The sequence below is a fragment of the Poecilia latipinna genome, unplaced genomic scaffold, assembly GCF_001443285.1.
Source record: "Poecilia latipinna isolate Pla-1442-1.1 unplaced genomic scaffold, P_latipinna-1.0 Scaffold689, whole genome shotgun sequence".
Lineage (NCBI taxonomy): Eukaryota > Metazoa > Chordata > Actinopteri > Cyprinodontiformes > Poeciliidae > Poecilia > Poecilia latipinna.
This window is the reverse complement of record NW_015113305.1, coordinates 96673-111107: the sequence shown is the minus strand read 5'-3', so window position 1 is coordinate 111107 and position 14435 is coordinate 96673. Positions and strand designations below refer to the sequence as shown.

At 40.2% G+C, this 14435-nt stretch overlaps 1 protein-coding gene across 1 annotated transcript; it reads left to right on the top strand.

Moving 5' to 3' along the window:
- The first annotated feature begins 790 nt into the window (after window positions 1-790).
- Window positions 791-14138, top strand: elapor2a (endosome-lysosome associated apoptosis and autophagy regulator family member 2a). The gene is made up of 22 exons (XM_015044715.1): window positions 791-1069; window positions 2975-3095; window positions 4746-4935; window positions 5022-5169; window positions 5307-5396; window positions 5918-6023; window positions 6163-6315; window positions 7465-7553; window positions 7645-7825; window positions 7921-8049; window positions 9319-9409; window positions 9490-9592; window positions 9694-9831; window positions 10141-10404; window positions 10505-10678; window positions 10779-10965; window positions 11475-11571; window positions 11677-11778; window positions 11908-12034; window positions 12194-12372; window positions 13172-13340; window positions 13437-14138. Exons 1-22 carry the CDS (start codon window positions 974-976, stop codon window positions 13503-13505), a joined length of 3003 nt encoding a protein of 1000 aa, XP_014900201.1. The 5' UTR covers window positions 791-973; the 3' UTR covers window positions 13506-14138.
- The last annotated feature ends 297 nt before the right edge of the window (window positions 14139-14435 follow it).

The following is a 14435-nucleotide window of genomic DNA, read 5'->3' as shown; positions in this document are numbered from 1 at the left end:
TAATTGATAGAACTATGGATGAGCTCACTTAGGTTTTGAAGCAAGGCAATGATCCAAAGCCCATAATCAAGTCTGCATCTGAATGGATAAAAAAAAAAAAAAAAAATAATAACTCAACAGATACACAATCACTCTTTCTGAAAAGATGGCATTTTCAAGAAGTATTGTAATATCACAAACGAGCCTCATCTGAACACATTCTAATTTCTTGAGCTGTGCGGTGAGCTGTGTGAGCTCTACTACTTACTGAACGGCTGGCGTGAAGTCTAATCGCCCTCTGGTGCCCATTTTTATGAACTACATCACATAAGAATTTGATACTAGACGTCCGACGCTCCTACGAGCGTTCTATTTAGATTCCAAAATCATACAGTTTTTTTTTCAGTATTAGAGATGGCCAAGTTAAATGTCTTACGTGCTTTTGAGCGTTTATCTTTCCACTGCAGAGTCACAGACCAACTATCCAAAACAACCCAAAGCGCTCACAATGTGAAAATGCAGATTCATCAAGTCAACACAAACGCGCCTCGTACGACATCTTCCTTTCAAAATACATTATCACAATTTTGGTTCTTCAGGAAAATTGTGGAGTCAACATCAACATCGATGTTTGTAAGGTTAGTTATACTTCAAATTGGCAGGTCAGTATGGTATTAGTTTGCAAAATAAGAGTAATCCTTGTTGTGCGCACTTATCCGGCTTTTATTTTGACATACGAGCGGAAGTGGTGTTCTGCAGAGCCCTGCTCGGATCAGATGAGAGCCAGCCCCTGGAGCGCACACAATCTGAGGATAATCGCAGGTGGAGAGGCCGGGCTGACTATCTGCCATCTAGACAGGCGACAGAAGCAGGTGTCGAGGGGTGGCTGAGCAAGCATTTACCCCTCTGATTTCTTTTATAAGCAGTCCTACTGGATCGAGATCGTTGTTTTCATTTCAAAAATTAAATTTGATGCTTCTCTCCATGATCCACAATGCGGTCCTCGGCTCGGTTCGTCGTCCGATGCGCTCTCATCCTCTACACACTCTTCTTCATTGACGGATCCAAAGGACAGCGGCAGTGTACTGAGGTGAGGAAAACAGCGGTTGTCTTCTGGGCATTTATAGTGATGCCAAACCTGGCATTTAAGCATGAAGACGCGCTGACTAAGTGGCTAAACAAATCAAGTGACGAGCGAAAACGATTAATACGATGATGACATATTTCCGGGTTGGTTTATGGTGATGTGTTTAAGGTAAGACCCTTGCTATCGATTTACACCAGATGGCCGGGGAACCGTGCCGCTTTGATTGCAGTGGTTTTGTTCAACAGAGCATGCATCCACGTTGAGGTCTGGGGTGTGTTGAACTTCACCAGTAAGAGCTGTTCAGGCTGTTATCAGTTTCCTGCATGGACTGGCCTTTCCTTCCCTGTGGCTCTGGTTTCCCTCAACACCTCCTCAGAGGAGGCTGGCAGCACGGACACACATAACGGCACCAGATGGGGGCAACATTCTTCTAAATTATTGGCTCAAATGTTGCTCCTCCAACAGAGGAGATGAACCTTTGCTCTATGGCCTTTAATTCTCTAAAGTGACCTTGATTTTTGAAGGATGATGTAGATTATATCACTATCCAAATGTCTTTTTGAAAAGAAAACACTTTGAACTTCCATGAATTTCCCATAATTCTTTTTTTTTTTAATTTATTTTATTTTATTTTTTTACAAAATACAAGGCTAAAGGCTAAAATCAGAAGAACAAAAACTAGCATGGGAGCTTGTTTCTGGGAGGATAGATTTTCTCTTAATGAAATCATCATTTATAATAGAATAAAAAGAAACACTGACTATGATGTATTGTTTCATATGGGACAAACTTAATCTGAAGTAAGCTTGATTAATTTATACAAAATTCTAGCTAGTTGTTGTAAGGGGTGCACTGATTTATCAGCCAGCCGATTTATTTGTGTCGATTTTCTTGATTTAGAGAGATCAGTGATTGGCCAATTTATACATGTGAAGCCAGTCTTATCCACCGATCTTATCTACATTGGTAAAGGTCTAAAATAAACCTCTGCTCTCTTGTGAGAACTGTTTGACTGATAGATTGGCCTACCAGGTCATGTCTGCATCTTTACAGTTAGCAATATTTACCCCTCCATTGCCAGTTCAGCGGCTTTCTGGCTATATTGATCAACATTTCAGACAAAAAAAATTGGTATTGGATAAAATTGGAATCGGCAGGTTAGGCTTCTTAAAAGATTGGTAATCGGCGATTGACCAGAAAACTGCAATTGATGCACCCCGAGTTGTTTTTGTTGTTGTTTTTTTTAAAGAGAAAAACTTCTAAATCTGTGATTATTTACAACTACTGACAGTAAAAAGAGAAGATTAGGGTTCACAGTAGCACAAATCATGATCCTGATTTACTTTAAAAAAAAAAACAATTTAAATCTTTTTTGGTATCTTGCCTCAGATATGTGCTACATTTCCTTTATTGTCAATGTAATTTGACTTTAGTGCTGTTCACGGCACCAAAGCTATTCCCAGCTTTATCTGCTGTGGTGAATTATAATAGTAGGCCTCCCTTCTTTGTTCTTGCAAAGACAGAACAGTTCCTGGTAAAATGCCGTTGTCCCCACTGCCGTCTGCATGGAGATAGTATGTTATGTGTCCCAGCCTGAGGAGGGGTCAGAGCTGGACAGATAGCAGCCAGAGCAGGCACTCATGTCTTGTTAGGGTTCTTCTAAGCCAAGTGGACATGGAAAGTGATATCAGTGTTTGTTGCGACTGCAGCAGCACTCTCTTGCCGGATATTTACAGTGAGGTGACTCAGCGCTCTCCTTTGGGTGTGAATACCTCCCCCCCGACCACCACCACCACCTCACAGTGATGACCTGCCTTGGCCCCCGATTGGTTCTTTGTTTGATGTTGTGTTGTGTGATCTCTTATGCAGATGCTTTCTGTTTTTTTTTTCTTCTTTTTTTCTTTACAGACTGACTATTATTATGAGTACACAGAGTGTGACAGCACAGGATCTCGGTGGAGAGTGGCCATCCCGCAGAATCCCGGGTCCTGCACCGGACTACCACAACCCGTGAGGGGCACAGAGTGCAGTAAGTTGGGATCACGTGGCGTGTATGCTAACACTTGTTTTTGACTATATTTTAGTATATATTTATGAGGTTGATTAGAGAGTCTACAGTTTTATCAATTTATCATCCCTCATCTTTACTGCATAAAGTGTAACACAGTAGCTCTGTTGCATTTGCCAGAAAAATAACTATATTATTTGTGCTTTGTCCGTTACTATGTGGCCAGATTGTGTCTTTATAGAAGAACGCCTGGCCTCCAGCAAGTTAGTATTGTTACTATTTAGTATCTATTTATGGCGCCATCTCAGGTTTTGATGATAAGCTAATCAAACTAAGATCATGTTACCTTTGTGTGAGAGTAATTATATGTAATGCAAGTTATCAGTGCTAATGTTTTAGCAGCATCTGTTTATCCGTCCATTGTCTATACCAGCTTATTGTTGTTGTAGGTTGATGGGGAGCTGGTGCCTTTCTCCAGTGGTTATTGGCAGGTTAAGGTCAAGGTTATGTCATAATGTTGCAATTTAACGCAAGACATGTTACAATTAACTCAGGCAACTGGCTACGGAGTAACATATTACTCTGTGTTTGACGCTAAAGCATATGTTTATATTTGTGTAGCAGCGATAAAAGCTGGGTTGTTTCATAACAGAAACATTGCATTTAATTTTTTCAACGAAATGGTTAAACATAGCTCCATGTTACAGACAGAAGTGTAAGAAATGTTACAACTTTTCTCAATCTGCCCTGACATTTAAAAAAGTTTGAAATCCTTTTTGTTGGGAGGTTGCCCTCGTGAAAAGCGTTTGACAGTGGAACCAGGAAGCCTGAATGTAGCTATGCAATGAATGTGGATGTTGAGCAGGGTAGTCATGCAGGCATTGTCTTGGATACATCTACAACCTGTTTATCCTGTGTTGTTGCATAACTTAACTACTGTCTTGATAATTATCTCAAACATAATCTTTTGTAACGTTGCACTGACATATGTCAGATAAGGAGAGATGAACCTTGTTAGTTCTTTTTCTTTATGCTGCACGGAATGGAGGCTAACAAAATGTTCTAAGAGATGCCTTTATGGTGTCAGATGTTTCTGCAGTGCAGGAAGGCTCTTACTTTTCGTTTTGTTTTGTTTTTGTTTCCTTCTCCCTTCTCCAGCTGTCTATTAATTTTACTTAGAGGTCAACCGTCTCTTGTGTTCACAGCAGTTCATAGGATCCACATGAGCTGGCATAATTCTCACCCGGTAATGTCATCAGATTGATTAAGTGGAAACATGCCGCCTATAAGCCTTTTCACTCACTCTTGCTAGTCAGAGGCATATCTTTCTCACACTTCCCCGAAAACGCTGTTGGCTTCCATTGTTTTGTCAGTAAGCCAGATCAGGTATGAGGAAAAGCTGACACTGTCAAACAAACCCAGGCACCACGACTTGATGGCTCTGGGGAAAATAGCACAGAGACAGACACGGTGTGTAACAGGATGTAAGGATTAAGTTCCTCCATCGCTGCAGTGCAGCAGTGATTTGCACCACTGTTTGTCTGTCAGCTTTAGTCTGTCTCAGGGTATCTGAATGTAACATAGTTTAGGGCAAAAAGGCTGAGAAATGGTTTATTTATTGAACATTTCTTCCTCGTCGTCTCATTTCGTGTCCCTTTTTGTGTTCCCCAGCCTTCTCATGCAGAGCTGGGGAGTTCCTGGAGATGTCTGCTCAGGAGTGCACCCAGTGCGCGGCAGGAAGCTACTCCCTCGGCAGCGGTATCCGCTTTGACCAATGGGATACCATGCCTGCTGGATTCAGGAGCGTGGCAACTTCTCTGGGGAACGACCCCAAAAGAGATGCCCAACCTACCTGCAACAGGTTACTAAGTAAAACAAAAAACAAAACAAAAAAACTGCATCGCAACCTACACCGCACTTTTACTCACATTGTTCTTTTACTTACAGTTCTTCCTGGGTGCCTCAAGGAAACTATCTTGAATCCAACAGGGACGAGTGTACAGTTTCTCTTATTTATGCTGTTCACTTGAAAAAGCAGGGCTATGTCAGCTTTGAGTATCAGTATCCTGATAAAAGTCTGCTGTTTGAATTCTTTGTGAGTAACCCACAAGCTCTTTCTTTTAGTACAAGCGTGTCTCAATCTTATTGGTATTAATTATGCAAGACGTTTTGCTAATAACAGAACCAGAGTATTATCTACTGATTTTTCTTTTTTTGTGTGTGTGTGTGCAGATTCAGAATGACCAGTGTCAGGAGATGGATCAGTCAAGTAATACAAAGTGGCTCCAGCTCACCAATCATGGAGAATGGGGAACCCACACGGTAGGTGTTTTTGGCCGCTTGCCCGGCTCTTCTAAAATAAATGCTCTGAGTAGCAAACCGTGGGTGGATACAAGCAGGAAGCCTCCTGGTACACAGGAGGATACTAAAGTTACAAAAGGCTGTTTGCAGTATTTTTCCACACAGATTATAAAACCAGATAATTCATTTGGGTTGATCATAGTGCTTAGTTCAAATTGTTGAGTGTGAGCAAAAGCATTTTAAACCTGTTTCAAATGTATCTGTTGAACTAGTGGTTTTTTTTTTTTGGTTTTTTTTTTTGGAATGTGGTGTTAGGCATTCATTACGAGAAGATTGTGTGGCAGCATAGCATGTCATTTACAGTGCTTCTACTAATTTGTCAACACTTTCGAACCATTTGAATTGATACCACAAGTATTGCATGAAAAAGTCAATCTATTTCAGCAATTTAACCATCCTTGTTAAGAAAACCTAAAGTGTTTGCTCTAAACACAGACTTTGTTTATGGCAAGCTGATGATGCATACATAACATGTATTCTAGGTGAACTTGAAATCTGGCACCAACATCTTGTACTGGAGGACAGGAGGTGTTGTTATGAGGTCCAGTGTTGTGAAGCCTGTCCTGCTGAAAAACATTCAAATTGAAGGTCAGAGAAGAGTGATAATGTCCGTGTCGGTTGCACTTTGGTTGTGTAGAAAAAGTCAATTAAATTAAATTATAGAAACAAATCCAATATTACCTTTTTCCCCCCCCAACCTGTCTTTTTTTTTTTTTTTATCCAAAAGGTGTTGCATACACATCGGAGTGTTTTCCTTGTAAGCCAGGGAGCTTCAGTCGCATTCCGGGCTCCTCAACATGTGAATCCTGTCCTCGGGACACCTACTCTGGCCACGGAGCCAGTTCATGCACCCCATGCAACACTACCACTGAGTATGCAGGTATGGCATGCTAGGCACACACAAATCTTTCAGTATTTGACAATCACTGCACTGTTATGAAGCACAGAAAACGACTGAAGATACATTTTGACTGTGACACATTTTTTTTAGTTCTTATTTTCCCTGAATTTTTATCTTCACTGGCCATTTTTTCCACTGCAGACCAGGGCCCATTAGATCATCAAATGCAGCTGTGTTGAGTTGACATGGAGCATTTGCCAGTGCAAGTTACTGAAATCTCTAGATTGAAAGCCAGGATTTTAAACAATAAATCTACAACCATGATTCTGTCACAGCAATTACACTTTGTATCCACATTGTGAGGTTCTTGGAAACTGTAAGCATTGTGCTTCAGAATGTAAAGTGCTTAAAAACCTAAGATATAATTTTGACTGAGGGATTTGCTTCACAAAACGACTCAACATAATTGAGTTTTTATATTGTACAGTGCATCTGAAAAGTATTCACATTGCTTCACTTTTTCCATATTATGTCATTGCCTTAATCCATAACAAAGTTTTTTTTCTTTCTTTTTTTTTTTTATTAAATAGAAAACTAAGAAATCACCTTTATTAAGATATTTACTGCCTTTGCCATGAAGTTCAGCATTTTTCAGCAGTCGCCGAGGTCTCAAAGGAGTGACTTGGTCCTGAACTGGCCACGTCAGAGTTTAGCCTCGAGTCCAATTGAACATTTCTGAAGCGATCTGAAAACTGCCGCACAGACGTCTCTCATCCAACCTCATGGAGCTTGAGCAGTATTGCACAGAAAAATGGGTGAAACTTCCTAAACATAGTTGTGCCGAGCTCGTGCCATCGTATGCCAAAAGTGGATCAACAGAGTATTAAGCAAAGGCAGCGAATACTTGTGTAAATGTAATTTCTTGGTTTTCTATTCTTAACAAATGTGTAAAACATAGAAACATTATTCCACATTGTCATAATGGGCTTTTTATTGTAGAATTTTGAGGATAGAGATTAATCAGTTCATTATCAATCTAATTTTAAAAAATAAATCAAATTTTATTTAGCAGGAATTTATGGCAACATATAACATATCCTTGTAGAAAATTTTCAGTTTTTTTTTTTCTCTCTCAGTTTTTCCCCATTCTAATTCTTCTGCTTTGGATAATCATATTTTACCTGACAGAGGAAGGATCGTCTGAGTGCAAGAACAGACCTCCATGTTCCAAAAAGGACTATTTCCAGATTCACACACCATGTGACCACGAAGGCAAGGTGAGGGACAAGATGACACCTGTCAAAACATGCTGAGTGGGCGTGTTACGTTATCTCACTTTGAGATCTTTGTCACTTTACGTAACGTTAGACACAGGTCATATATAAGTGGATTGAGCCCAAGATCTGTCTAGACGGCATCTCTGGAGCAGAAGCGCTGCCCGAGAGTGGCGAACAGGAGGAATGCCCCCCCTGTAACCCTGGTTTCTATAACAACGACACGGCCACTTGCTCCCCCTGTCCAGCCGGGACGTACTCTGACGGACTGAAACGTAAAACCTTGTGTATTTTTTTTATTTATTTTTTTCCCACCGTCATCCTGTGTGTGTTATCTTAGCTATACTTTTTAACATTGTTCGTTTTCCAGCGTGCAGTCGGTGTCCAGCTGGTACTGAGCCCATCCTGGGTTACGAGTATAAATGGTGGAATGTTCTTCCGTCTAACATGAAGACCTCCTGTTTCAACGTGGGCAACACTAAATGTGACCGTATGAATGGTGGGTGGTCTAACACGCTGTCTTTAATCTAGTGTTTTGTGTTTAAAAAGACTCCGCCCCTTCTATGGTTTGAGCCTCTGAATTTATTTAGGTTAGTAGAATTTGGTAGTTTATTGTTTTGGTACAAGCTTATAAGTTTAATTGCTCTACAAATGGCTAAATATTCCTTTATTTCTTCAGATTTGCCTTCTATTGATCCAAATTTTCTAGAATTTCTCTTAAAATAGTCCTTTTTTTAAGATCTACTTGATCTTGAAATGGCAGCTTTTTTGTGATTTGGCTTGTATGTTTTTTTTTTTTTTTTTTTTTTTTTTGTTGCCACCTCAGACATCTCTGGTATGAAGCAGAGCAGAATCAGCTGATTCAGCTGCTGGACACTGTGAAAGAAAAGCAACATTACCCGTCCCATGGTGTCCTGGTTTTGGATTTTCTTACAAACTAATTAAGTCTATCATCTCTGGGTTTTTACATGGCCGAACAATGCCAGTGAATAAAACCTGTAACTTTTAGGAATATTTAAAGAAAAAGAAAAAATCATAATAATTATATGTCCAATACAAATATCAAACTCGCTGTGGTCTTTTAAGGTTTCCCATTGTAGTCAACTTAGTTTTTTTAAATTTATTTATTTAATTTACCATTTTAACATTTGTGTTTTTTTATTGGGATGCTGGTCATTTCAACCTTTGGACATTTCATACTTTTCCTGTTTTGGTGATTTCCTGTTGTGCTTTGCAGGTTATAGAAAAGGAGCTAACTCCGACACGTGTGCTTCATAACAATTAATGATTCTTTACAGATCATTGTGTTGAGGTCATTTGATAGATCTTGGGTCCTAGTATGTTTTATAAGAGCCAGCTGGACAAAGTAGGGAAGTCCAGCAAAACGGAAATGCTGTACTTTTAAAATCTTCAGAAAATAATGCACAATTTAACTACAGGTGAGATTTTAGCAACTTTTTGATAATTAATCTCAATAGTTAATCAACAATGCTTAACTGATAAGAGAAATAAGCTATGTCTTTTTTACTATTATTTTTTTGCCCACGTTTTTATTTTCGTTTTGTCACAAAAACACTCATAAAATGATTTCATGGTCAGGTACAGGGACAGGAACGAAACAATGTCACAACCTTTAAAGGAATCTCAAGACAGCCAAGTGACCATTTCAAGCCAAACCCTTTTGAAAAATGACAAGCGTCTACATTCTTGCAGCTGTTTATTTAAAACCAGATAAGATAAACTAATGTCTTGTTGATGACTATTTCAGGTTGGGAAGCAGCAAGAGATCATATTCACAGTGGAGCCGGCAGCTCTGATAATGATTATCTCATCCTTAACATCCATGTTCCCGGCTTCAAGTGAGTGCAGTCATATTGTGTTGTCCCAAAGCTCTCCGTTGTGACCGATTCCACCTGTTTCCGTTTGCGTTGACCATCAGGCTCCCTACATCAGAGTCGAGCCAGTCAGTGACAGAATTTGGTCGCATCACATTTGAGTTTGAAACTTCGTGCATGTCAGACTGTGAGTTCTACTTCATGATGGTGAGAGCGCCTCCCAACACAGCTTCGCTGCTCTGTAAATGCATAAATTTATGCTTGCAGAGTAATTTTTTATTTATTTTTTTTTAATGTTCACTTTTAAGGATATCAACAGGGAGAGTACTACGGTTGTGCAGTCGTGGGAGAAAACACAAAAAAGACAAACCTACACACACACCATGTCAAAAAATGCAGCGGTTTCCTACACGTGGGCTTTCCAGAGGACAAACCAACCTTCAGATGTAAGTACGAATACACAGCTTTATACTCAGGTCACCGATATGGATAATATTACTGGTTTACAATTAAAGTCCTCTTCTTTTTCATGATATATTCAAGACACCACATATGGAGGGAGATTAAGGAGGGAGATTGTCATCACATACTTTTATTTCTAAAGATATAACCTGGTTTCCACAAAAATCTATGAAGAAAGATATTACATTTATGGGTCTCAACAACAACAACAATAATAATAATAATTAATAATACAGGTTTGTCTCACAACTAAGGTTCAATGGAGGACCTCTGACACTGTTTTGCTCCCTCAGGTACGTCGGTATGTCAATGATGTGGCGCGCATCTTCTCCATCACTGTGACTAACGCGGTTGATGGCGTGTCCTCCAGCTGCAGGGCTTGTGCCCTCAGCACCCAGCCCTCCAGCTCAGCATGTGTGCCCTGCCCACCTGGACATTACATAGACACACTCACCAGCAAGTGCTTAGAGTGTCCTCGCAACAGTTACCTCGAGCCGCACGCAACGCCGGGTTCTGACGCCTGCAAAGCCTGTGGGCCAGCGAGCCGCAGCGATAAGGTTTGTAAGCGGTGCAGATTTATGGATCATGCTGTTTCCCTATTTTAGGACGCCAGAGGGGGAAAAAACTAACCATAAAAACCGTGTCTGTGCTTCCCAGGACCACAGGCTGTGTTACAGCGACTGCCACTTTACCCACACAGAGGGCAATGTCACGCTAAGCTTTGACTTCAGTCCCCTTGGCTCAGCAGGATCGCTCATGAATGGTCCAAAGTTTACCTCCAAGGGAACCAAGTATTTTCACATGTTCAACATTAGTCTGTGCGGAGGACAGGTGTGCACAGAAAAGCCCCCGCAAAGTGTAAATAAACGCAATCAGTTAAAGGTTTTTGTTCACAGATGGATTCCTTTTGCCCTTTCCTCTTGTTTTTAAGGATCGCATGGCGGTGTGCACAGACAACACCACTGACGTGTCGGCTTCCAGCTCCCAGAGCGAGAAAGCCGAGGGATCCAGCGCTGTGAAGACCTTCATCTGTCAGTCAACGATAATCCCAGCAAGCAGACAAGGATTCCACGCGGCGCTCTCTTCGCAGTCCATTAACCTGGCTGACACCTTTCTTGGTAAGTGAACATTGAATTACTTAGTGTGAAAACCAGCGGCAGTCAGAATAAATAGAATTGCTGTTTTTTCTTTGTTTTTTTTTTTCCTTCTGCCCTTTTTTCCCCCCCTTTAAAAGCCAACAGAAATGCATTTGCATATAGGCCCCTATACAAATGAAAGTGTAATGAAAACTCAATCTGCACATAATGTCAATCCACCTGTAGTCTGTACTTGTTTATCCATGTCATGGAGCCACTGGTGTGTATCGACAGCAGTCATTTGGTGAGAGGCGGCGTTCACCCTGGTCACCAGTCAGTCACAGGGCAACGCAGAAACGCAGGACAATCAACCATTCTCACACATCCACTAATATCTAAGACAAATGTAGCGTAACTAATTAACCTAATATACCTGGAGAGAACCCACACACTCACAGGAACATCATAGAAACTCCATGCAGAAAGACACCATGATCTGCTGCCTGCAGGGCTAAATGTATGTTGTAGTTGTTGTTGTTTTTTTTGCCCAGGTGCAACTGTAGATGATAATCTTGAAGGAATAAAAGCAAGACCAGACTTGTTTCCTCAGAAGTCTAAGAAAGTGCCTGATATTAACTTCTTCTTCAGGTATTTTTGTCATATCAGATGTTTTTTTTGTTTTGTTTTTTTTTTTTCTCCGAAAACTCAATATATATAAAGTATGCTTCTTCTGTATTATTTTTTTCTCCTAAGATCTTTTGAGGGAACTTCGTCTTGTGAATCAGGTCGGAGCACAGTGGTGACTCTTCGCTGTAATCCCGATATGAGCACTAAAGGAGTGCTGTCTGTTCCGAGGTATTGCTTTTCTCTGCTGCTGCAGTTTATTTCCAGCAATACCTCTGACCTTTATCATTGCTGTTAAGGTCACAGACTGAAGAGTAATGCTGCTGGAGAAGTAACATGGTCTTGTTTTGGCCATTTCAGCCGGTGCCCTGAAGGAACATGCGATGGCTGCACCTTTCATTTCTTTTGGGAGAGTTCAGGGGCTTGTCCTACATGCACAGTGAGAGACTATCATCTGATAGAGGGAGTCTGCAAAGGAGGACAACAGGTGTGTGTGCATGTGTGTGTCTTTAGTCAGACAAATTCAACTTTAGATGCTAAAGAATGTACATCAGAAAAATGAAACAGAGTTTTAATCCAAGCCTGTGCATTTTAGGGTCCTGTCCTGGCTTTCCGTAATTCTTTAAATATATTTGTTCTTCCTCAGGACATGCTGTATGTGTGGACTGAGCCGAAGCTGTGTATAGGTGGCGTAACCTTGCCTGATAAGAAAACTGTGCCATGTCAGGGTATGGAGTTCTGGGTTCATCTTGGTGCGGGGACGGGGATTTTTACTGCCGTGTTGCTCGTCTGCCTCACTTGCTACTTTTGGAAGAAGAATAAACGGTACCTGTCAACGTTCCCTCAAGATTCTTTCGATCTTTATTTTCCTGTATTTTCTTCCCTTTTGTTCATTATTCATCATCCTTGTTCGTTGCGGTTCCCTCATGTTCTTTTTTTTTTTCCTAAATTGACTTCACTCAACTGTTTTCTTTCCCTTAGATTGTCTTTAACTTAGATTGTCATATAACTTGAATGGACAGGAAGTCCAACAGAATGATTTGATCTTTTCTTTTTATCTTTTTATTACTTTCTTTTTATTTTTTTCTCACTGTTTAAACTTATGTAAAGCACTTTGAAATGCCTTGCTGCTGAAATGTGCTATACAAATAAAATTTGATTGATTGATTTCTTTCCCTTTTTTGCTTTTCTTTTATCAATTTCTGTTTTAATGTTTCATCTTTCTTATTATCTTATATTTTTTCCTTTCGTCTTGCTATTTTTCCATTTTCCTCTTTTTGTTCTTTCTGCTTACCATTCCTTCATAATCCATTTGTCATTTTCCTATTGTTTTTGTTCCATTTTCATTTCCTTTTTCTTTTAAAGATCTTCTAATTTCTGCTTACTCTTGTTTCCTACTTTCTTTTCGTCTCTCTTCCTTCGACTCATCTTCCTTCCCTTTGTTTCCTTGTCATTTAGTTTTCATGTTTATTTTTCATCGTGCTTTCATTAATCATTTCTGTGCTTTTTGCTCCTTCTTGTTTCTTTTTTTCCTTTTGTTCCTCATTTCCCTGTTGTCACATTAGCTGCTCATTTTGGACACACTTGCTTATCTGATATTTATTCTCTTGCTTGTCTCTGGAAGGTTGGAGTACAAGTACTCCCGGCTGGTTATGTCTGCCAACAAGGAGTGTGAGATGCCGGCCGCTGACAGCTGTGCTGTGATGGAGGGAGAGAATGAAGGAGACATGGAGGATGAAGTTGTGTATACCAAACCTTCTCTGTTCGGCAAACTCAAAGCGATAGCGTCCAAGGTGAGAGTCGCAGCACCGTCACACACAGAGAGTTGTCTCACCGTGATAAAAGCTTTCAGACAGCTGCAGAATAAACACTTTTGCTTCTGCTTTCAGGGAAACGGAGAGCGTTATGAAAATGTGCAGCTGAACTCGTCCCACTCAAAGGCATTGGTCTGGAGTTAGAGCTGTGTGAGCAGAAGCTGTAATGAGGGAAAACACTTTTCACTGGGTGGTCTGCTTTAAAACTGTCCCTGTTATAAGCTTTGGTACCTGGAACACAACCTGTGTGTACAAATGCACAGATGGGAAAAAAAAAATACATTCTTCATGTAAAGCCAGGTTAAAAAAAAAGTCACACCATCATGGCGGCCTTATTGCTTGGTACAACAGAGCCATAGTACTGTGACACAGGTGTGTGAAGACACTTCTAGCATTTTCTGGCTCAAACTTTAGTTGGAAAATGTGTTTTGGAGAGCTCAGGGTAATACGAGGACCTATGAGAGTTCTTGTTCAGTTTTGTGTACATTTATTTAATTATTTGTAATGGTTTTTTTTGTTTGTTTTTTTTATTGTGGAGATCCTGATGTCAAGACACACAATGACTGTTTGTGTCTTTCCATATCACATAGATGGACTCTCGCATCAGTTTGCTTTGGTCTAGAATAATGACTCTCACTTTTGTTTATTTGGTTTATTGATTATTTCTGCTTTGTTGAAGACGTTGTAGTAGAGAGATAAGACAAAGGACTGAAAATGAACATGCTATATAAAGCTGTTGAGATTGTGCTTCAAATAAAAGACATATTTATGTAGAAATTGACTCCGTGTCATTTAATTACCAAGTTTCAAAGTCGTTTTATGACCTCGGCTACGGAGAAGTCTGTCAGACAATAGTGTGCGTGTTTTAACTGAATAGTGAATCAGCTGTGAAGTTACATTGGTAAGCAATTTGTTCCAAATGAGGTGATCAATATTCCATTGATTTAAAATGTGGTAGGCCTTTCCTTTGAGTGGAAGGAACTGCGACAATGTAATCCACAGTGGGACTGCGGGGGAAAGAAAAGCTGAACTGGTTACTTCACAGAATGATAAATGTAAATGTTTTTTTTTTTG